This window comes from Macrosteles quadrilineatus, unplaced genomic scaffold (genome assembly GCF_028750875.1).
Source record: "Macrosteles quadrilineatus isolate MER2022 unplaced genomic scaffold, UCM_ALF_1.0 Scaffold_9__3_contigs__length_116548681, whole genome shotgun sequence".
Lineage (NCBI taxonomy): Eukaryota > Metazoa > Arthropoda > Insecta > Hemiptera > Cicadellidae > Macrosteles > Macrosteles quadrilineatus.
In genome coordinates, this window is record NW_026542602.1 from 19,601,271 (window position 1) to 19,626,295 (window position 25,025).

Consider the following 25,025-nt stretch of genomic DNA (forward strand, 5'->3'; position numbering starts at 1 on the left):
TCTAATTAAATCCCAACTGACAATTATTGAATGAGGCTCTTTTAGACTAGACAACTCTAAATTTATTTCGTTTGGTGTTTTCTTTATGTGATTTAATATTACTTCCCATCTTTCTTATATGCCTTCATTGGGATTAAGCCAAAGAAAATATCATAAAACTAAGTTTTAAGCAATTGACTTAAATTGGTAAAAGCTTAACTTTATTTGTTACTATAATCAATAATAAATGTGCAGGCCTAAATGTAAATGTTTGTAGCTAGGGAACTTGTAAAGTGATATATATCCCATCCCTTTGTTTAAGGTTCGCCAGTTTTAGTATCAAAATGGTTTAATTAAGTTACCAATAGATTGCTTGATGCAAATGTCATCTCACATATCTCAATAACAATAACTAATATAGTTTTTCATCATACTAACTACAGCAAAAACAACCTTGTTTAATGCATGCGTTGCGAGTATAAAGTAGCATTTTTACTGTCTAGGAATAAAAAAATCGTGTTTAGCCCTTATGACCAAATGAGGTTCAACGATTGAGGGAGAAGAAGTAAAATTGTAATGCTTCGAACTTCAACTGATCAGATGTTTAAAAATGGTACAATGAGTCGTTGCATCAATGCCAGTAACAATGAGAGGTTGTATACGAAAACCTCTCTTAAAGGTTTTGAGTAGTAATTATTAGTAATTGAAAACCGGTCGTGGGTAATGTAGAGTATGTAACTCGCGTAAATAGCAAGTTTTTAAGGCACTTGCGAAGTTTGTACCTATTTCATACTCGTGTTGTTAACACTATCTTTATGCAACCGTTACGTGAACTACAGTACTATTAGTGTAGAATAATATACCCGTAGATTCATTAAGTACATATTATACACATTAAGATGCTGAAATATAAACTCTAAGGCAAAAGCTTTCAAAAGTTCTCAAGCTAGGAACTTCATGAACAATATTCAGCCATAATTATCTCAATAAAGATTGAAACGGCAACTGAAATCTGACAATACACTCTCCGATGTGGCATGGGATTGTTCCAAAGTAGCTTCGGGAGTTACAGATGGGGATGTAATTATGAACTTTCAAACAGCATTGCTAATGTGTTTTCGAAGTAACTATGTTAGATTAATTTAATTCAGTTGGTGGCAGGTTAGAACTGTACGAGGAAAGGTTTAGTTTTACTTCACAGTTTTCAAAAAGTAAAGGAAAGTCGTAAAGTAAGAAAATTTATTGAAGAGTTTTGCTTTTGCACATATGATAAAAAGGAACAATTTAATTTGTTTATAATTATGCGAGAATAGTGAGGAGTTTGAAAAATCTTACTCAATGCGTTTAAAATAGTTAAATCGATTTATTGAAAGTATTTTATTTTCATATAATATTTAGTATTGTTATTCAAAAGTTGTTTTATTATCTTTTATTTGTACATTCATTCAATTTTTATTGAACTGATTTGATCATCATTTAACATTTTCTTTTCATTTATAAGGCGATTAAGATTTCTAATAAATACAACTAGAATATCAATGACATTGCTTCAAATACTACCATGTCAATAAAAACAGCTCCATAGAAAGTGGGGTTTATTTACATTTAAATATAAATCAGTTGTAAAATTATTACGGATCATTTTCATTTTACAGGCCAATGTAAATATATATATTTATATCTTGTTATTCATATTATTCACTATTTCACTAAAGTTTTACAAATTATCAGCAATCATGCTATCATGCTAAGAGATGAAGGATAATTATGATTTAATTAGAAGCGGTGATCTTTATCCACATAATCATCGTCATTATTATCGTTCGTATCTTTCGGAATCTGAATGGACCAGAAGAACACGTCTTGATCAGAATCGTTATCGTCTTCAAGACTTAAATCCTCTCTAGAGTTATCATTAGAAGGTTAGTAGATATAATACCAGAATATGACCCCACTTTCGGCGTTTTAGAGGCACTTTTAGGGCACTTTTTATAGGGGAAAAATGAGAAAAATGAGTGGCTCATTTTTTTGGCCACTTTTTTAAAGACCCAGCTCTCGACCTATACACCCCTATATAAATTTTCTACTTTTGTTAATACTAAAAATCACGTCTGGAATATGGCTCATTTTTTGGCCACTTTTTTAAAGACCAGCTATATTTAGATCTTGTCCAATACAAGCCTATATAAATGTTCAAACTCCATTAAAATTTCAAATCCACATCCATTCCCATGTATATTTTCAAAATCATGTGAGGTTTGTGCGTGAACTCGGGCATGCTCCCGGCTCATGATGTGCTCCCTTGGACATCCTTAGTGGAAATCCATGAGTTCTGGCTACTTGGGAACCCAAGCCATTTGACATACAACGAATCACCCTTTCTCCTAATTACCTTCTCTACCAAATACATGTCCTTATACTTGGTCTTTAACAACTCCTCTGTATAGAAGCCTCCCCTGATTATATTGCCATTTTCATCTTTCAAGATATAAGTCACAGGCTTTGTATTCTTAACTTCTGCTATTGTAAATAGTTCCCCTGTCCAATTTGGAGTATAACCTTTACTAAAAACATGTTTATACTTGGAAATCCTTACGCTATCACCTACCTTATATCTTGGCTTTTTAACTTGCACTACTTTAGAAGTCAACCTCTCATGCACATATTTACTATTCTTAACATTCACTTGGTTAGGCTTCATTCCTATAGATCTATGCACTTTATTATTATATTTTCGAATTAACTTTGGAAGTAAATCCAACCATTTATAACTCCCCTGAGCACTAAATTCTCTATATAACCAATTCTTTAAAGTTCTCTGAAACCTCTCCACAATTGCAGCCTTAGTTGTAGAAAATGTGTGATAGTGATTAATATTTAATTTTTTCATTAGTTTGCTAAAATATTGATTAAAAAATTCTTTTCCATTGTCAGATTGAATGTTTTTAACCCCCTTTGGTAGAATGGTTTTAATGGCTTCTGTAACCACTAACCCTGTCTTATTCTTTAGTGGAGCAGCATAAGCTTTTTTAGAAAATGTATCTATTAAAGTTAAAATATATTTATTGCCAGAATTTTCTCTAGCATAGTTTTGCATATCAACTAAATCTATTTGTATGGTTTCGTTTATACCCAATACTTTAAAAGACCTTCTAATGAAATTCTTTCTTGCAGGCTTATGAAGCTCGTATGCAATTTCATTCATTTTTTATAACATCATCCTTTCCTGTAACTCTAAATACATCACCATTAGCCCCAATCAATAGATTATCTTCCATTCTTTTAAATACATAGTTTTCTGGTATATATGGTCTATTATCTATATACTTAAATCCACTCAAAGATCTGGGGTCAGCAACTAATAAATCAGGATTATATTCCATCAAATTAAAATTTTTTTCTCCATATACAAATTTTGATCCATCGTAATGCATAGATTGTGACATTAGACAAATATCATCCGAATGTTCCCCCTCTGGTAGATTTCTTATGAATTGATTTTTGGCATCCCAACATTTTTCTTTTTTATTATAAGTTATAGTCTGTTCTTTTGTAACACAGTCAGTGTCATCAATGGCAGGTTTAACACGTACTAACCTTTTATTATTAAAATTCCAATAGCCTACTTCCATTTTTGGAACTTGTGAAACATTCACAGCATCTTTACTATCTGTACCTTCCATCAAATTGCTAAGTTTTTGTTTTTTAGCATTCCAAACACCATTCTCTGATTCTAAAAATTCATAATTATTATCATCTTGTACAAATTTACCATCTTTTTTTCGTATTAAAGTCTGTTGTAAAGTGGGCACATCATTTAAACTTTCACCCTTTTCCACATTAGTAATTTTCCGTTTCTTAGCATTCCAAATACCATTTTCTGATTCTAAAAATTCATAATTATTATTGTCTTGTACAAATTTACCATCTGTTCGTATTAAAGTCTGTTGTAAAGTGGGCACATCATCTAAACTTTCACCCTTTTCCACATTAGTAATTTTCTGTTTTTTAGCATTCCAATTTTTATTCTTAGATTCTAAAAACTCATATTTAGTTTTACCTTGTAAGAAGACATCACCTTTTCTAGTTAATGTCTGACCCAAAGTTGATACATCATCTACAAACTCTCCATCTTTAACATTACCAATTTTACGGTTTAAACAATTCCAACTATCGTCTTGTAAATTCAAAGTAGGTTCATTACTAGCCCTGGGTTCTGCAGGCTTATTATATGGATTATATAAACGATAAAATTTATCTATAAACATATTTTTATTTAATAAATAATACCACTTTCTCTCAATTCCTCAATAATGGAATCTATTTCATTATCCACTCCTGAGTTACCGGCTTGGCGACTTAGCCAAAGAAGTCTTAACCTATCTACAAGCTCATTAGGATCATCCCAATAAATATAGTCTATTTTATTACCAGTCACTTGTCTCAAACCTTCACCAACAGATTTAAATAGAGGTTTAATTATATTAAGATATTTAGTATGTCTATTACTTGAAATTGGTGCACCATCTTTGTAACTCTTTAAATGTCCATTTGTAGCTTCCAAAATTTCTTTATAATTTTGCAAATCAGCCGGAGTATAATCCTCAGGTTCTTTTAAAGTTAACAATTGCCACAAACCTTTTGTCCCCTTGTAGGTTTTATTTGCAATTGTAACATCATCATTGGCAATGTCAACTTCCTTATTTCCAATAAAAAATTTATTTGCTTCTCGTCTAATACCATATGTAGTGTCTGTCATACTACTTTTACTGAGGTAATTTCCTAAATAGTCTGATGCTAAAAGACCAAAATCTAATTTCTGTGGGGTGGATTGCTGTAATGGTTGCAATCTTGGTATCACTGGTATTCTAGATGGAGTCATTGGGAGAATCTCCATTCGAGGCCTCTCTGTTTTGGCGATTTTTTTTAATTCTTGTAATGGCTCTATTAAAGGTTGGAATGTTTGGAACCTCTCTTCAGCCTCTAGAAACTTGCCACGTTTCAAAGCTCTATATTTCTCTCGTATTTGATTTGCAGAGTCAACCAATTCTTGTTGAATGTTTTTCATCTTTTATTTACATTTTATTTATCTCATTTGACAAAGGATTGTACTCAAACACTTTATCATGTATTATTAAACAATATGCAGATGTATTTGCTGGTACATTTTCTGCAGTTTCAATCTCTAATTTAATATCAACAATTCCTTCCTTCACTGTTTCGTTCTGTCTAGAACAGTCTATTACAATTAGTGGATATTTCTTCATAAACTCAGCCCTACTAATCATAGGATCTGGGATAGTATTATAGTAAGTCTCTCTAAACCTCATAAACATCTCATAAGCTTTAGAGACATCTCCATTTTCAAAGTCGAGATTTAAATCACTATAAGGATAATATTCAGAGTTTAGAAATACTTTGAGATTTTTTAACTTACAGTGATCAAATTCATCAGTTCTTTTTCGTGCACTATTATCCCTAGCTGTTTGGAAACCAAATATAATATACCTAGGCTTCTCCAAACTTGAAGATGTCTTTACTGACCATGTATGTCTTGTAGTATTGGGATATGATGGAAGTTCATGCAACTCTAAGCTTCTAAATGCAATTTGCAAATTTTTATTTTGCAATAACATCTTTTGTAATTGTAACTTCTCTCCATCTGATGGTATTACATGTGGCATCACCCATTGAATTGAGTTAAGTATAATTTTGGGAATTGCATCAGCAGTACCACTGGCTGGAGCACTAGTGGTTGTTAATATACAATTCAAATCATTTTTGGATCTTTTCAACACCAATTCTTGTTTGACATTTACTAATACCTTATTAAAATCCTCAAATACACCCATTAACAGTTCTAATGGCAAACAAGTACTAAACTTGCCACTTTTATGGAACTCTTTTAAATTCGTGTCAGAATCAAATGCCACATTTGACAATTTAGTTGTTTTATTGTAAGAGCTCAATATTTTCATAAGACTAGAAATTCCTGGGTTTCTTACAATATCTATTTCTTTACCTGCGACTTCATATCTAATTTCATCAAATAAGAATGCAAATGCATTATTTATAAAATGACCTTTATCATGATTTTCAATTTCTCCCTTAATATACAGATAACTCCTACATGGGAGAGTTAGCAAATCTTGATTATTAATACATATTCGAATTTCATCAGAATTATTTATTGCTAAAGTGTTATGGGGAACATAGGAGTGATTTGTAATTTTAACCACACTATCGTCGAATTGGGATTTCCCTGTAACATCTAGAAAATCTTCTATTTTTATTAATAGAAAATTTTAACTTTAGTCCTATTGATCGTAGGAACCTAGCATTTTGTATACTTATAGATAAATTCTTATAAATTCTCATATCTTTTTTATATGACAAGTAATTGTAGTTTCTTCTCCATTAAAGTCAATTGCCTTGTCATGCTGATCGGCAAATGTAATACTGACAACATCTAAACTTCTCTTATTTACAGGAAAATATATAATATTTCTTGGAACTTCAATAATTTTGTAGCCAGGAGGAGCTTCTGGATAAAAGCTATGTATGGTGTGTGATTTGTTTCCATTTAAATAGGACCCGTTTGCAATATTACATTTTACTCTAATCACATTTACATTATTAATGTTTATTTTATTTGTAGATTCAAACTGTACACCAGGAGTAGAAACACCTTTAAATCCCAATAAAACAGACCCTAAACATGGTTTTGTAAAATCAAACACGTGGCTAGAAAGTAATGTCGCTTTCATAGTTTTATTATTAGCTGTAAGGAAAAAGTCTGGGATTTGCTTTTGAATTTCCTTTGCAAGCTCAACCACCTCATATGTTCCTTCAGAAATTTCTATTGTAACTGGAGCTTTGTGGTCATAATAGAAAACATCATCACCTTCTCCAATGGTTAATTTGTTGCCTTTAAGTTTATTTAATTTTGGAATAAGCCCTTTGAATAAAAGTTTGACTTTAGTATTAATTAATGCTTCTCCATTTTTATGTATTATAACTTTAAGTTTACCATCTAATAACTGGTTTAAATCATCAACTAAGATCTCTCCCTTTGGTAATGTTTTTTTCTCTACTTTGTAATATGTTAAAGTATTTAGAGGTTTTTTCACATTAAATATAGAATTATAACTTTGAAAATCAACTAATCCAATTACATAATCATCATTTAATTCTATGGGAGGAAAGAACACTGACTTTAGCTCTGGCTCTGTACCCGAAAATGTTATAGTAAATGAATCCATTTTTATAAACAAAAATTTTTTATGAATGATAAACATAAAATTCCACAAATAGAACTATTTAAATCTTGTATTTGATCGGTTGTATAGAATATTTTATGTCCCTCAAAATATTTAATTACTTCTTTTGGAGGTTGGATTCCAAATGGGTCAAAATAAATTACAATATCTTTATTTTTACGATATGCTGTCCAATGTGTGCCAGATGAACTGTCTAAATTAACTATTCCGCACTCTTTTACTTTTGGTGTTAGATTTTTTAGCTCGTTTTTTAGGTACACCCCCCGGAAGTGAGGCACGTCTTTTGCGGCCTCTAACAGCTGGTAGTTGTCCATTTTTTTTATTAAATTTTAATCCCATTCCCATTTTTGCTTTTGCCTTCATCAAATTTGTCACCGCATAAGCTGCAGCTCTTTCAGCAAGATTTGCGTCATTTGCCGTTACTCTAGTCCAAGCTAAGTCTGCTAATCTCATGTCTGCTTTGTTCCGAGCAGCGGTATCAGGATTATTCATGTAGAATATGTCATGCTCTTTACAATAAGAGTCTAACTTATTTTTTGGAGGTACATTTTTGGCTAGATTTTGACGTATATTCGTTCCAGGTCCACAGTACCGATATGATGGTATGTGAAGTGGAAATGGAAGATTATTTATAAGAGTATTCAATAGCCCTCGACCCCTGTAAGGCTTTAGGAATAAACCTTTGCCTTTTTTACATGTTTTCTTATTATTTTTTACCATTTTTATTATATAAAAAATGTCTTTTATTCAACAAAAACACAAATTTAAAATAGTACATACTAAGGAAAATATACCAAAGAAGTTGGGTCTATTTCCTACCAATATTCGATGTGTTATTTGTGGTCCAAGTGGAAGTGGGAAGACGGTTGTAATTTACAATTTAATTGTAAGAAAGGAAGGATTAAAATTTACAAACTTATATTTAATATCTAAATCTTTAGAACAAGAAAAATATAAAAAAATAATTGAAATATTTAGTTTGTGTGACGAAGTGAAATTACACACGTTTACTGACTGTGAAATCACACCAAATGATGTAAAATCACAGTCAGTTGTTGTATTTGATGACATAAATAGTCAAAATATTACACAATTTTTTTCAATGGGTCGACATAAAAATATTAACTGTTTTTACTTGTGTCAATCTTACAGCAAAGTACACAAACATTTACGTGATAATGTAAATTTCCTAATATTATTTAAACAAGATGATTTAAATTTAAAACATGTATATAACAATCATGTTGGTAATGACTTTTCATTTAACCAATTTAGAAATCTCTGCCACCAATGCTGGGATAAAACTAAATATGGCTTTTTTGTAATTGACAAAGAAAGGTCAAAGAATAATGGCAAATATAGATTTATGTTTGATCAATTTTATAGTGACCAAGCGCAAGCGTATTGATGCCATCTTCTAGAATAAACCTCTTGTCATCGTCAAATGATAGTACTTTCTTGTTCATGGTTAAGGTTTGAAGATGATGATTTGTAGATTTAATTCTTGTCACATTCTCATAGTAATCTTGCCCAGTTGCAATACAGTTCAAATAATGTTGATGTCTAAGGAGATGTTTAACTGTAGCACCATCAGCTCCTTTAGCTTTCTTCACCTCTAAAGCTTGCTTGTCTTCTTCATATAACCATTTTAGAGGAATATAAGAATATAACTTTGGTCTTAAACCACAATATTCATACATAATATGACCATCTAATTCGTCTTTGAACTTGCCTGTGACTTTTTTATTTTTATCAGAGTATAAGAAATGGTCTTTACTATATCCAGAGGTATCAAAATAGTGCAAGTCACTTTCTATTTCCTTGTAAAAGTCCTCTGTAACTATAGAATACATTAAAGAATCTGTATCAGTCATAAGAAATCTTTTGTTCTTAAATTTTGACATATAATTATAGTGGAAATCATACATTATTACTTTACTAATATCCAAAATTGTCATTCCCAAATATATCGGCTTATTAAACTTTACAACTAATTTATTTAAATGTATAGCATGTAAATTGTTATCGAACTTTTTGCTACAGTCAAACCTTGGATTAGTGACATATTTTGTTAATAGTGACTCATCCTTGAGATATATATCACGAAACTTGCGTTGGTTCATAATTGTTCGACCAAAGAGACTATTATTTAACAATTTGTAAAAGTCTTTTTCAAAATCATTTTTAGCACATTTGCGTTTTTCAATATTAAAATTAATATAGGGTGAAAGCCATTTTGATTGTCTAAATTTTAAAATTCTATAGTATTTTGTAGCAACCAAACCTAATTCCTCATATTTTTGTAATGCTTTATAATGTAAAATATATTTAGTTTTGTCATTTAAATTAGGTATTAATTTGCCATTCATTTTCTCAGGTGCTAATGGATAGTCATTATGTAAATCATGTAAGCTTTTATCGTATTTTAAATCAACTTCTAAGATATATCCAAACTCATCATTTTGATTGTTTTTGTAGTCTATCTCATTCGTCCAACGAAATCCATCCACGGGTAGTGTCTCACACATAGCTGTGGAGTATAGCGAGTTACAATCTAAATATATTAAATACACACTTTCTTGATTGGGATCATAATGTTTGCCCATATATCTATTATTGGCTTTAGCGTAACGTGTAGAAATCATACTGACTCCTCCTCTGATTGCACTTTCTATGAACAAATGCATGTCAATATCTTGAAATAATTGTAATTTTATACCAGTCATTCTAAGACAAGCTTCCCATGTTAGTCCTGGAAGTGAATACATATGTACGGGGTCAAGTTTGTAATCCTTTAAACACAGGTCTCTAAATGTCTCAAACACATCAGCCAGTAGCAATACATCTGTTTTAAGATATAAATCATGATATTCTTGTAAATTATGTATATTAAAATGGGTCCAGACATTTTTAGCATGTTCATATTCGATGGGAGAGATATGTTCTTTAGTTAAAGTACTGTAAAATTTTTCAATTGGAGGTAGAGACTCTGCAAACTTATCTGGTCCTGTCATATATTCATAGGGAAATACGCCTTTGCGTTGTAGTAGTGGATTGTCTATGAATCTAAATGTATTTAAATTGGAAGCTAATTTGTATAATGGAAGGGACAGAAAGTTATAGGAATCTAAAAATACTAAATCATCAACAGAGAATGAAATGTACTTTTCCATATCTTTGGCTATGCAATTTAATTTACGATTAAACTTTCCCAAGTGTTGCATAATTAAATGTCCATCGTAATTTTTTAAGTTATGAAAGAATACTGGTATTTTCTTTGTTACTTTATAGTTTAAATTGCAATCATTGTGGGCAGCTCCACGGTATTGGCCATTTGAATGACAATGTTCCCGTACCCTATCAAAATATAGAGGCTTTTCACAAATATGACAATGTGTTGAGTTTTGGAAAGATGCCTCTTGCTCAGGAGTCATTACAAGGGGGATATATATTGCCATTTGATTTTTAATGAAGTCATAAGTCTCAAACAACCTTTCGAAAAACACATCCATAACATTTTCGCCACTATATAACTCTTCAGAAATAATCTTAGAATCTTTTACTACGACAAATGCAAATCCAGATGGAGTATGGTTGTTAGAGTTTATAAAACACTCAAAATCAGCATAAATTACAAATGGGGCTTTAAGTTGATATTTATAATTTTTAAATTGTAATGTATCTTGTTTAGACATTTCCACTCGTTGGACATCAAAGTTTTTACAATATGTTATATGACACTCCAATTTATCTTTGGTGTAAAAATGTTGTAAACAAAACTTGCAAAAATGCTTTTTACTGTTATCTTTTGTTGACCGTAGCATTAACCTATTAAAATCACGAATTAAACAGTAATGTGATTTACGACCTTGTTGTAATAATAATAGATCTATATGAGTGTTACTATTCAGTTTGGTTCTTCTTAATGGATATATAAATTTTTGGTCTTCAACTCCAAATACATTAACACTTATATTATTCTTTCTTTCAAATTGATCTATGTCAGATATTTTTACGGGATATTTTATATTTGTCATGTTCAACTTACCTACGTAGGGTGCATAGTTAGAGACTCTATTAGCATGTTTAGCATTCCTTGGATGTAAAGCTGCTAAAATTGACCAAAGGAAGCATTTATTATCAACATTCTTTATATTTAAAACTGCTTTTGTCAATTTAATACTTTTTGGTGTGGGAATGTATGACTTTGGAGTTAGGGGCTTGTACTTGTAAACGTGCAACTGCCAATATTTAGTGTGGTCATATATCCATCCACTACCTTCCGCTTGATATTTGTGCATAGAAGCGTCAATCTTTAAAAGAGCATTTTCAATTTGAGGCTTTAAATCTCTCTTCTCAATGGTAAGGATAGTAAGGCTTCTGAAATCTGCAATACATTCTTTCTCATTAACTAATTTTCCATTTTGATCTATTGTATATTTTATAAATTTGATTCTCCTTACTAAAGTCCATTTTATTGGTAGAGGACAAGACTGAAGAGTACTTTTAAGTTCAGTTTTAATCGATTCACCGACAAATTTAATCATTGTATATGGACATTTGTTACAAGAATTTACATGTCTTTTAAAATGACCAACAACATTTCTTTTACAGAAATTACAAGTCTTGTGACTTTGTAATATATGAGATTTTAGAGCTATGTTACTATCACAGATTAAATCACATAGTTTACATACCTTCATTTGATGTATCAATTTGTAATGGCGAATAAGGTTGCTTTTTTTGGAGAGCGATGCAAAACAATGTTGACATGTGGTCTTCATTTTTATATATGAAATTAAAAAATAGGTTGGCATCTTCTATATAGTAGAAATTACATTTTTACAATTTAAATTAATGAGAAGTAATAATTCAAATCATAATTCTAAATTTTAATATTCAAAACAATTTTATACAATAATATATGGCAATTAAAATTTTCTAAATCAAAACTAAATTCTAAATCTTAAATAAAAACTCTTTTTAGCAGAATGCTGAGTCTACATTTATACAGAGTTAGTGTTAGTTATATAGAGAAGACTACCTATGAAAAAATTATATAGTGATTGAGATTCGGCTAAGTTTTAAAAAATAACTTGTATATATTTTTGAATCAAAGTCCCCAGTAATTGAGATTCGGCTAAGTTTAAAAAAAATAAGTGACTCAAAGTCCCCAGTGATTGAGATTCGGCTAAGTTTAAAAAAAATAAGTGACTCAAAGTCCCCAGTGATTGAGATTCGGCTAAGTTTTAAAAAAATAAGTGACTCAAAGTCCCAAGTGATTGAGATTCAGCTAAGTTTAAAAAAAAATAAGTGACTCAAAGTCCCCAGTGATTGAGATTCGGCTAAGTTTTTAAATAATAAGTCACTCAAACTTCCCCAGTGAGTATAATTCGGCTAAGTTTTAAAAAAATAAGTGACTCAAAGTCCCCAGTGATTGAGATTCGGCTAAGTTTAAAAAAAATAAGTGACTCAAAGTCCCCCAGTGAGTATAATTCGGCTAAGTTTTTAAATAATAAGTCACTCAAACTTCCCTAGTGAGTATAATTCGGCTAAGTTTTTAAATAATAAGTCACTCAAACTTCCCCAGTGAGTATAATTCGGCTAAGTTTTTAAATAATAAGTCACTCAAACTTCCCCAGTGAGTATAATTCGGCTAAGTTTTTAAGAAATAACTTGTATATATTTTTTACAAGTTCCTTAGTGACCAAAATCAGCCAAGTGTTTAAGAAATGGAATATTAGCTACACTCCTAAGTTAAAAGAAATACAGAGTATGAGTACAAACATCAATTATGCAACCAATTGATCCCATGACCCGACACACGACAACTTATTTCTACTAGGCTTACATATCAAAGACTTACCAAAACAAGAAGATCCAGGTGGAAGAGTGAGTGATGATACTATAGAATCTCCCTTTTTTATATCACAAAATTGTCTAAATTAATTTAAAACTTAACAATTTGAATAATTAAGGTCAATCAATCAAACATATTTGGTAATTGTCTAAACCTACCCTAGACAGACCAGTTTAACCCTTTCAGTGCTAGGCCAATAGTTCATATTTTGTAAGACTTTTAATTCCATTACATGTTGTTGAATTTTAACTGTAATGTTGTCACTATTTTAATAATTATGCTAATTTTGAATAATAAGACAATAAGAAAATATAGAACAAAGATAAATCCCAGTATTTGTAGTAAACATTAAATAAAACTTAGTTTTTGTAATAATTTTCCCAGTTTTCCTATAATTTTGTATGTTCTGATAGCATTCTTTGAAACCAAAATCTCATATAAAATCAAAATACATATAGTTTACAACGTAATATTGAATTTAACTTTGATTTAGTTAGACAAGGTTATCTTAATAACTTATAGCTATTTTAAGAAAAATAATATTTTGCAGCAAAGTCTCTGGAACACATTTATGATCACTGTTGTGTTTCAACTGAAAAATATCATCTAAATAGTCCATGACTAACTAGTGCTGCTACTTAGTAATGCATTGAACAACCATCTGTAGCGCTATCTGTTCGCGATCAGTGGTGTTAGCTTAAATACCAGTTTTTGACTCCTCAGTCTTCAAGCACAGATAGCCGAGAGGGCTAAGGCGTGTGTCACTTGGCCAGTGGCATTCGTCTGCTCGGGGTTCCATCCCCGTCCTGTGTGGCAAATAATTGGTGACCTGTGTGTTTGTAGCGATATACTACAACCGCTGGGGCATAGTGAGGTGTTCATAATCCTTGGGTTTAGACATACACCTCGAAATCATCGGATTGGGCGAATCTTTTAGCTAAGTGGTTGTTAGTGTATCCTATGAACATGCAGGTCACCAATGGCCGTTTTGCTACTTTTTATTAAAAATAACCTTCCTCTCTATATCCCTTAGAGATTTTTAAAAACAACAATATATCGTTTCATAGCACTGAAAGGGTTAAACCAGATTGATGCCAGACAGATTGGCACAAGACAGGCAGAAAATGTTGACAATTGGTTTTAATTAGGGTCATTAGGTACACTCACAGTCATTCGTTAGAGTCAGGCATAATTTACACATAGCCATAGAGCGCCCCCGAGTTCGCGTACAAACCTTGCATGATTTTGAGATATACATGTTCGAATGGATGTGGAATAGAGTTATACAATGGTATTGAACATTTATATAGGCTTGTATAGGCCAAGAGCTGGATTTTTAAAAAAGTGGTCAAAAAAATGAGCCATATTCCAGAAGTATTTTTCAGTATTAAAAAAGTAGAAAATTTATATAGGGGTGTATAGGTCGAGAGCTGGGTCTTTAAAAAAGTGGCCAAAAAAATGAGCCACTCATTTTTCTCATTTTTCCCCTATAAAAAGTGCCCTAAAAGTGCCTCTAAAACGCCGAAAGTGGGGTCATATTCTGGTATTATATCTACTAAGGTTCAGGCTCAGGATCTCTGGCAGGAGGTTGCTGACGAGGCTTCTTCGTCTTCGGTTGACCATTTGGTGGATTTCGAGGAGCAACGTTATTACTCTTTCTTCTAAGATTTTCATCTTTTATCCGTCTTTTTTCTTGCTGACTGTCCTTGCTTGTTCGTCTCGGTTTACTCACATTATCTCTTTGACGAGTCTGTTCTTGTTGGATCCTCTGGGCACTTCTCGTTTCTTGATTTCTTCCTGTGGTACTTCGGTGTTGGTTTCTACTTTGAACACTTCTGCCCCCGTAGTCATCGTAGTTGTCGTCGTGATAATCATGGTAATCGTGATGATCTTGGTGGTGACAGTCGTGATGACGATCTTGTTGACCATGATGACATGATTGTCTACGCTGAGGTCTACAGGATTGTCTCCGGTGACCTTGACCTCTGTGACATCCTCCTCGTGACCTTCCTGATGACCTTCTGCATCCTCCACCACGGTGACTCTCCACCTGATAAGAAAACATGTTTTGTAAGGGCATTTTGCTTACCTTTACACGTTTAGAAGAAATTGTCTCATTACCCTTGCCTTAAATCTATGACAACCGATACTTTTACGCAAACAAGAACAGTACCCTTTTGATAACTATTCAGTAAAGAGTGGGGTTATGTTCTGAATCAAAACATGTATGTAGTCTTTTAAAAATGTGTAACATAAATTGTCAGAGTATTAAATTATATAATTTGGAAAACCACACAGCTAATAAACAGTGTTGAATTAAATATTTAATTATTAAAAGATCTATGGTTAAATCAGTTAAAGGGACCTTAAATATCCAAAAAGTCATGATTTAACTTTTAATTTGAAACCATTAAAAAGCCGTTTGCAAAACAAAAAAAAACAAACATAAAAGCACTTTGACGATATTTTTGTTGGACGATACTTATCTTGATTGGAAAATCTGTTGTCGACAGAAAATAGTAATGATAATTAGTTGAAAATTGAAAGAACTAACTTAATATGATAAGGGATTTAAATAAGATGAACATAAGCATACCTTTAACTTTTTAGAACGCTTGCGTTGTTATAAAAGTGTACAGTACATTTTTAAAATGATAATAGAACCTTAAAAACATTAGAACATATCAGACTGATATATGACTGAATCTGATTCATATTAGCAATTTCTATAAACATAACATAAACCTTACCACAAAGTGACGTATGGAATAGTACACACAATTGGTAACTTACACATATGACGACACAAGAAAGAATGAGAATAAAAGTTACTACTTTAAAATTCATAATTTATAAATCTGACCATGAACTAGGCCTACATTTCAAGCAAAGCCGTAACCTGGATGTGCATGTATGTATGTATGTTTGTATGTAGGTATGTTGAAAGCGTGAAATTGTTGATTTGCAACAACAAAGAGCCAAGTGACACTTTGCAATTTGTTATGACTTTGCGTCACTCTTTGAACATAGCGTTGACACCTTTTGAATAATTCAAAACTACTCACATACTAATGTGTCAAGACAGAAACAATTGTAAATGTTTATTTGTGAGACTACTTTTAGTTAACATCAGTGGATTGAGCTTAGTTCTCTTAAATTAGTGGAGACAAAAAACCTGTTATTTTCCTCCATAAAAATAAAAAAAATGGGAAGTTAATTTAAAAGGTCGCTTGGCAGAGCCCAAAGGGTATTTACTTCGTTTTCTTTTGATGGCTCATCTACAGAACAAGACTTTTTTTTAGACACCTCTATATTGATTTTAGACCAAGTTTATATGCCCAGCCGTTCTCTAAAGTTAGTGGAGACAAAGAAAACTGTTTCCAATTAAATATATAGGTTGTTTAAATAATATTTCATAAATATTAATACATACAGTTATTTTTTTACTGAGTGCTAATATAACATATAAAACGACAAAACTACGATTATTGTAAAAAAAAAAACTAGATCGAAAACTGGGAAATTTCTTCCTCTTCCTTGGCCCTTACAAAACCGTGCAGAACACTTTTCGGGAAATGTTGATTTTAGTTTTTACCTTGAAATATAATGAAGGATCGGGATGATAATGTCGACATATCATACACTATGGATGTTTTTGTTGAATGAATATAAGTTTAATAAAGCAACAAGTAATATAATCAGTAGTTTTTGTGCAACAGGTTTTCATATTTATAAACTTTTGGATTCAAGAAAATAGATATAGATATATGTATTAACCTTTTTATATCAGTAATAAATATGGAAAGTATTATATTTTGAGATGTTTATTGCGTTATTAGAATCTGGAAAATTCTTAAAAATGGTAGACTTAAAATATTTATTATTTTACTTTAACGATGGGGAAGGCCTTTTAGAGTAGCTAAACAAGAAGTTACTACATTCAGTTTGATACGAGATGACATAAGAAACCTGCGTCATCAACTCACTTTCACTTTTGAAACTAATTGTTCATTAGTTGCAATCACGTTTGATGATTAAGTACCGCACTGTTAGACATCTAGATGAAGGTAAACAAAATCACACTTGTGTTGATCGACAGCTCTTTGGTCTCGTAACCTCACCGTCACTTCATCTTGTGGGCAAAGTAGTTTTAAAATTCTTTTCAATCCAAAAATGTATAAACTACTAGCTTAAAACATTGGTTCACTATACTAACTAATAGACTCTTAAAAAGGGCTAATTAGTGTTTATAAATTTTGACGCTCTATTAGTTTTCTATCATCATTACACACACAACAAAAACCGAAGGTAATGTTTTGTGATCAAATAAAATAAGATATTAGTGAGGTTCCCATTTTAAATTTTATTAAAACCAATGTTAACAGTCCTTTATGAAGATGTAAAAAGTAATTTATAGCTATAAATAAGTGTTGTATAAAGACAAGATCTTTCTGGCATCACGTTTGTGCAGCATTTTTAACTGTAAAAGAATAATCAAATGACCCACAAAAAATAAAACTCAAAATACTTAAGTAACGAAAACCTATAAAACCTTCATGCGCTTATGAAACTTATAATATTTATCATATTGGTTTTAAGATGAGCGAGAGAAAATGATCTCTAATATCCCCAGTTAATGAACAATAACCGAAATATTAGTTTGCCAAGTAATAATAATCAAAAAACGTTGAACGGAAGCAATAACGCAGGCTCACAAAGAAGCTACAATCAAGATTGCTTTTTATTTCTCTCAGTAAAGATAACTATGTAAGCAATCTGGTCAAACATGTGTTCGGAAGTAATACGTTTGCAGGAAGGATTGAGAGAAAGAATGGAAGGATATTGTACAATAAATGTATGTTTTGTCAAAGTAGTATTAATCGAAATTTTTATTTATTTTGTTCATAGTTAAATTCTAATAATATTCACGATACAAATTGTTGTCGTTTGTTTGATGGTTTTTGAGGCTTAGAAGTGCTATCACAAGTTACTAATCAGTCTTTATTTTACTAGTATAATGGACAACTTGGGTTTTAGTGTTATGTAAAATATAGGGGAAAAACTTTACACTAAAAAAAATTAACAGAAAACCCCTACTGACACTACTTAAATGTTAGGTTTTTAATAAATATCGTTTTTAAACTCACTTATTATTCAAATGTATAATATTTCCAACTTATATCCAAGATAAAAAAACAAACAAAAAACTGTAGTTTTAACTAGTCTATTTACACTTTTGCAGGGAATAACACATTGAAACAAGGTGGTTCATATCAAGTCTCGTTGGCAACTTATGTTGTTACGAAAAGATTAATGATAATTAAATGACTATAAACCTTGGGGCCCTCTCCTATTGGTTGCAATTTCACTTGTAATTCAAACAAATCACTACAGATAACTATCCTAAAATAATTATACTTTTTTTAGAACTATTGTTTTTGCAGGCTTGACTTCGTAAAATAAAATTCAAATTAAACGTCCTCAATCTTTCTTAACATGTAGGTTACAACCTTGTAAAAAAAGGCAAACTCGAGAAGGCCAACACGAATAAAACAAATTTTTAAAGTTAAATTTATGTGATAGTGATTTTAGGCTATCCTAGAAATTATTATGGACACTTCGCAACAAACGTTTCGTTATTTGTGAGAACGTCTAAAAACTTCTTTAAAACGTTGTTCTTCTTCTTACGTGATGTTGTCACGTAAGCGAATCATGGTGAAAAATGTCCGCAATGATGTTAGATTAATAAAATCTTTTTTACACCATAATCTGATATATTTTATAACCCAAAATTACTTTGAATCCACTTTAAAATTTCATTGTCTTTACAAAACATAATCTTTCTAATTTAATTCAAAACATTTGAACATCCCGAAATTAATATTCACAACAATTGTATACTGTATATACAACTGGTAAGAGAATTAAGAGTCTGTAGGTTTAACGACACAGCCGTGACACATCTTGACATTAACTAAGGTCAATGATGTTGTCAGACAAACATGTTTGTTCATAGGTTATGTCTGGTTGTTGAACCTCTTTGAACCCGGAGGGGATGTGGTCCACACTGCTACTTCTGCTCTCCGCCATCCTGTGTGTAAGTATTGTATGGAATTTGAAAGTGTGCTATAGGTAAATGATTGTGTTATAAATTAGAAAGTGACCTTTTTGATCATATGGGTTAATGAAAAATATCTATATAAAATACCTTAGACAGTCCATCCCTATGTTAAAGATGTAGCAAGTTTTTAAATCAAATTTGTTGTAGTTGATGTTAGCCACCGACAGATTGCGCTGAACTAAATGCTAATTTCTGTCAAATAAACGATATTTTTTACCAAGTCACACTGATGGAACGACCTATTATGTCTTATAGCAACTGTTATGACCCATAAACTATGTCAGCAACAAACCTTAGGTGAAATATCGAATTTTAGACACTAGCGCATTCTGTAACTGGCTCACGCAACTACTTTCTTTTTTTAGTAAAACCATTGACTATAATAAAACATTGGTGACAGCTGGTCCATATAGATGGGAGGCTAAGGTAATATTTTAACATATTAAGATATTTGATTGAACAACGTTAAAAATTGCTAAACATCTTAAAATATATTCGAAAACTATTAATTGCATGAATTTCAAAAATTACTTATTTCATATAAAATACAAATAATCTTAAATCTAACAATTTTGGCTCAAAGATAGCTAAAAAGTGTATAGGAATTTTGATTTCTTTCTTTTAGAGTGACAAAACAACTGTTACAAAATATTATTTTTAGTAACACATGAACTAAAACAATATGTTTTTATGAGATTTATAAATCGCGTCTTTGAAATTTGACTTTTTGCGGATAATAATATAACTTACTGTATACCACAAACAATTAAACTAAATATTTAAATGATACTCTCTTTTCTCATAACGTTTAAGGTACTCTGCTAAAACACAAAGCAGATTTTAAAATAAACTGTTTCGAGGTACTCAACAGCTTGGTCCAAACAACGATATTGTTGTATCTTTCAATTGCAATATTGCTTTATTAATTTCTTGTTCGGATCCTTTGCAGTATTTTGGTCTCTTTAACTAACATGAGGGCTCCCAAGCTGTTATTTTATTTTGGATGCAGATGGCTTAGTTGTTGTTTTTCAATATTTTTTTTAGCATGAATAAAACGTTGACCTAATATTTACAATTAATTCAGGTCGAATAATGATGAATATGTATACTTTCACTTTTTATAGAGTTCCTTATATTCAAAACTTAACCTCTGCCAGCACAATGATATTTTTCTTACTGCTAAATTTAAATAAACAAAACTTTAGGTGGAAATACTCGTATATAAGCTACATGTGTAATATATAATGTACTGTTATTTTATCGTCTATTGGATTGATGATTTCATTAGTTAAATTGGTATTTTAGATTTTACTATAAAAAAACACATTTAATTTGATTGCAGGTAGTACAGGCGCACCAATGTCCATCCCGAGGAGATTACAAGTTGGCCAGTCCACGAAGCGACTGTGGCTACATACAATGTTGTAACGGCAGAGGGCGCTGGTGCAACTGTCCAGAAGGCTACTACTTTATAGAGAAGAAACAATGTTGTTTGCCCAGGTAGGTGCACTAAATCTTGACGTATTCAAACCAGTTTAACTTGAGCAGAGCTTACACAATTTTAACATCCAGCATAATCGATAGTCAAGAACGCTAACCAACGACCTCACACCCAACATTCCTATTAAAGTAATAGTACAACCTTAGTGGATTCACCCAATGAAGAGTCCAGATAAAGTTATTTAATCTGGTCTCCCATTGAAGACGGAAAATTATAAAAGGGCTTTGCACCATACAAATTATAAGAAAAGTGGAAATGTGGTCCCAAATCAGTACTATTACGTAAAGGACAAATGAACATTTCTCATTTTGCTCCTTAACAGGGAAACCACAACAGGTGCGTATGTAAACACAAACATAGGTAACATTTTTCTTTAATAAAAAAAAAACAAATTTAATCAAGCATCGTAAACAACTTTGAAATTATATTGTACTAGCAGCTACTGACCCTTGGAATTTAATTTTATCAACAAGGCTATTAATGTTTACATTCTGACGTTCCTATTCACCGCAAATTTGCAAAACGTTTCGTTAACCCACTGAAATTTTCAGATATCCGCTATAGCTTCGTCATACAATATTATAATACAGCCTTTACGTACAATTTACACACATAGATACATTTAAAAAATATGCTGTATCGCCGTCACGGTGGCCACATTTTACGTACGCACGCGATTCGTTATTGGGAACGATTGTTTATGTCAATATTTATCACAAAGTGGATGACTAAATATGACAGTATATTTAGAAATTATAGCAAAATAGTATCAAATAGAAACGCCAGGAGGTAAAAATTGATTCTGTAACAAATAATTTATAGATTCATTGCAATATTGTTGTAATTGTATTAATTTCAAGGTGCAGTACAAGTTCATCTTGCGGAAGATCTACCACGAAGAGGCCCCAGAATAAGAGCGGAAGTGGTAGCAAAAGTGGTGGTGGAAGGACTGGTGGTGGTGGCGGTGGTGGCGGGGGTGGCAGTGGAAGTTATAGCGGAGGTGGGAGCGGAGGTTCTAGCGGGGGCGGGAGCGGCTCTGGGGACTATCACTGGTAGACTAGAGAGACCTACCAGTCAGTCAAAGTCTATTGTAACATGAATGATTAATAAAGTGACAACATTAGTTTGTTTTGCTACCAAATATAGCTCTTACGAATTATACTATTAATCATCTATACCATTATATAAAAATCTAGTGGTGTCTGTCTGTATGTTTGTTACTTATAGGCGCATCAACTACTGAACTGAATGAGCTTAAATTATACAATACCAAGGACCTTTATAGGACTATTCACACTTCGATACTGACCGCGGGCTTTGCCCATTTGGCTTTAATGGTTCTAAAGTGAGGATTTTAAAAGTAAATATTGATTGGTCTCCATGGCTGCCATGAGAACACATACAATGTTTGCAATTTGCTATGCCACCCAAATGTAAACAAGCTGAACTGTCAAACCACGTTAATTCACAACTAGTGTACATGTTGCTTGAAATCGAGCTATTGCAAATAAGTAAAGTAGTTATTGAAAAACAAATAACTTAATTAAAAACGAATAAAAATCATAATTTCCGATGAATTTAAAAGACTCAACGAATAGATTACGTGCTTGACAAATCTATATAATCAACATTTCTTGTAAATATTTTATTATTTTTCAAAAGCTGATCTGGTTTTTTAGTGTAATCTACAAATGTTTCTCACTTATAGCCGCATTAGCTTGTCAATGTTGATCTTAGGCAATAATAAAGTAGTCTGCATGGTACTACCCATTGTCGCCAGTACGTTTACAAATTTCAGTCTTTTTTTATAGCGATAACATTATGTTTACATTACTTACGAACTACCTGATTCTCTGCATAACCTCTCTGACATAATTGTATTTGCTTCAATTGGAATTAATTTGGCTAGTTATTGTTATAACGTAAATTATATTTACCTGGAACAATGCAAAATTGAAAGGCCTAATGTTGTTCAGATGGTTTGTTGTTTCCCGTAAATGTGAATAATACGAAGCCTCCAATTAAAGTTTTACTAAGGTTTCTTGGATGTAATCATATTCTTTTTAAAAATCACTTGACCTTCATGAAAACTTGTATTTAATGTCCTTGCCTTACCAGTTTAAATCAGCCTTAGAGGGGTTTCCTTCTTTGCCAATTATCATAATGTTAAGTCATGTTTCCTACAAAATAGTACAGTAGTTTTCGTGGTAAACAAATCGATTCTTTCAATGATTGCTCAAGAAATACATTACAATGTCAATTGTCCATTCTCGATTGTTTACATTGTAATATGTACGAACGTAAATTAAAATAGTAAATATTTAATTTCAACAAAATCAGTAAATGTACCCACTGCGTTTCATTGAATTGAAAAATAAATAACAGCAATTAAATTATACAGCTGATCAAAATGTAAACAATTACATTCTCCATAAGGATAACATGGGAACTTTAAAAGCCACTGGGGCGGAGCCCAAGGGACTCTTTAAAAAACGTAAGGTCAGTTTGCAAATCTACGCGACACACTCTTTCCAATGAGACGTCAATGGATAAAATCGGTTAAGAAATGGCGGAGGAGTTCAACCGACAAAGTTTCATGTAGCGTATTAATTATATAGATTCCACAGCTGGTTTATAAATATGCATATAATATTCTTTACAATCATGTTACATGTTTATTTATTCTTATATTTGATGGTTCATTGATTATTAATTTTATGAAATAAGTGAGATTGTATATCTGTTGCTGTATCTAGCCCTCAATAATTATTTAAAATTTCGCTAATGTGAATAATTGTAATGAAAGATTTTGGTGTAAAAAATAGTGAAATTATAAAGTCACATTTACTTGAATTATTTTAACATTTTTGAACAATTAACATGTGTTTAGAGTAGGACACACACCCTAAAAATTGAAACTTTTTTCTCAACGAGATAATTAGTTATATATTTTTGCCATTTTGAGAGAAATATTTTTCACACCACTTGCCTTTTCACAAATTTTTTAATCATAATTTCATTATACTACCCATAGATTAGTTATGATGTTTTCTAATCCAGAGGTATTTACTACCTATCTATATTATAACTTTTGACACTTCCTGTAGATTTCACATTCTATTCTAATAATGAATAACGTTTTATGAGCGTTTCATGGTCATTACATGTATATTTTCAACCAAGTTCCTTTTAACTTAACCTACCCTCGACATTAACATCGTTTGAATTACGTTAAATTTCCTAATTATAAGCTGATATACAAATATTTCAATTTAAAAACAACAATAAAAAACTAAGTTGTATATGCACTTTCCTTTGGTGCAAGAATAGTAGGAGCTAAAAATAGTAGTGCTAAGTATATTTCTGTTTGTTTTAGTAGTAAGAGTGTTAATGTTTTTGTTTGTTCACATAGTATATAATGAGATATTTTTATAATCAATGCTAAATGGACAATGCTTTTTAGAAGCAAGATCACATGTTTCTTCACTCAAACAGTAATATTAACCAGATATTGTAGATTATTGTTTGTCTATGTTTGATTTTATCATTTAAAAGTAAGTAAAAGCTTTGAGTTTTTGATTTGTTTTATCGTTTGAAAATGTTTTTTTTATGTAATTAGTAAGTTAAAAGTTTTTGATAGGTACATTTATTGGAATTGAATCTGATTTTATACTGTTTTTCCTTTCATATTTCAAAAAGCACCATTTAAACATACATCAACCCTGGACGAAGGACGGGTACTCTGCTAGTATTTTATAAGATCTCTATCAGGTTATGGGTTATAAAGGTGATTTTTTTTATTGTTTTAGCGAATTTCCCATATAGGGAATAAGCTATTACCGTAGTACTCATGGTAATAAGTAATACCGTAAGACCTGGACCCGGGACCGATTTACTTTTTCGTTTTGAGGTCCCTAGAGGCCAAAAACACCATCCGTTCAAATTCATATATATATATATATATATATATATAAATTCATATATATATATATACATATACGTGTGTGTGTCCGTTAGCGCGATAACTCGAGCTAAAATTATCCGATTTGATGAAATTTGGTATAAACGTGTAAACCTACATATATTCGAACAAGTTCGCGAACTAGCATGATCGGACTATGGGAACGGGGTTTTATATGGGGTTTGATGGGGTAAAAATAGGTTTTCCCATTTTTGACCCTAAAAACACAACATTTTACAATTTCTTTCCAAACCAGTTTTTAGAGCTTAAAAAACAAATAATTTACTACATTGAAGCGTTGTTGTGCGCCAAATAGTTACGGA

General features: G+C 31.4%; 2 protein-coding genes across 2 annotated transcripts; one reads left to right on the top strand and one right to left on the bottom strand.

The window, feature by feature from the left end:
- Positions 1–1,425: 1,425 nt before the first annotated feature.
- On the bottom strand, positions 1,426–16,023 carry LOC129004052 (nuclear speckle splicing regulatory protein 1-like). Its single transcript, XM_054432432.1, has 3 exons — positions 15,913–16,023; positions 14,680–15,169; positions 1,426–1,901 (listed from the first exon to the last, which is right to left on the bottom strand). The coding sequence occupies exons 1-3, from the start codon at positions 15,964–15,966 to the stop codon at positions 1,756–1,758; spliced, it is 690 nt and encodes a 229-aa protein (XP_054288407.1). The 5' UTR covers positions 15,967–16,023; the 3' UTR covers positions 1,426–1,755.
- Positions 16,024–17,239: 1,216 nt separating this feature from the next.
- On the top strand, positions 17,240–21,871 carry LOC129004350 (loricrin-like). Its single transcript, XM_054432915.1, has 4 exons — positions 17,240–17,427; positions 19,136–19,216; positions 20,583–20,740; positions 21,602–21,871. Exons 2-4 carry the CDS (start codon positions 19,175–19,177, stop codon positions 21,795–21,797), a joined length of 396 nt encoding a protein of 131 aa, XP_054288890.1. The 5' UTR covers positions 17,240–17,427; positions 19,136–19,174; the 3' UTR covers positions 21,798–21,871.
- Positions 21,872–25,025: the final 3,154 nt, after the last annotated feature.

Bases quoted from the DNA above. Each gene is read 5' to 3' on its own strand.
- LOC129004052 (XM_054432432.1), bottom strand. From the start codon at position 15,966: ATGAATTTTAAAGTAGTAACTTTTATTCTCATTCTTTCTTGTGTCGTC. The intron at 15,170-15,912 runs GTAAGTTACCAA...TTTTCTTATCAG, and splicing joins TTTCTTGTGTCGTCATATGT to GTGGAGAGTCACCGTGGTGG. The intron at 1,902-14,679 runs CTTAGTAGATAT...ATATCTACTAAC, and splicing joins CAGAGATCCTGAGCCTGAAC to CTTCTAATGATAACTCTAGA.
- LOC129004350 (XM_054432915.1), top strand. From the start codon at position 19,175: ATGTGGTCCACACTGCTACTTCTGCTCTCCGCCATCCTGTGT. The intron at 19,217-20,582 runs GTAAGTATTGTA...ATTTGATTGCAG, and splicing joins TGCTCTCCGCCATCCTGTGT to GTAGTACAGGCGCACCAATG. The intron at 20,741-21,601 runs GTAGGTGCACTA...ATTAATTTCAAG, and splicing joins AAACAATGTTGTTTGCCCAG to GTGCAGTACAAGTTCATCTT.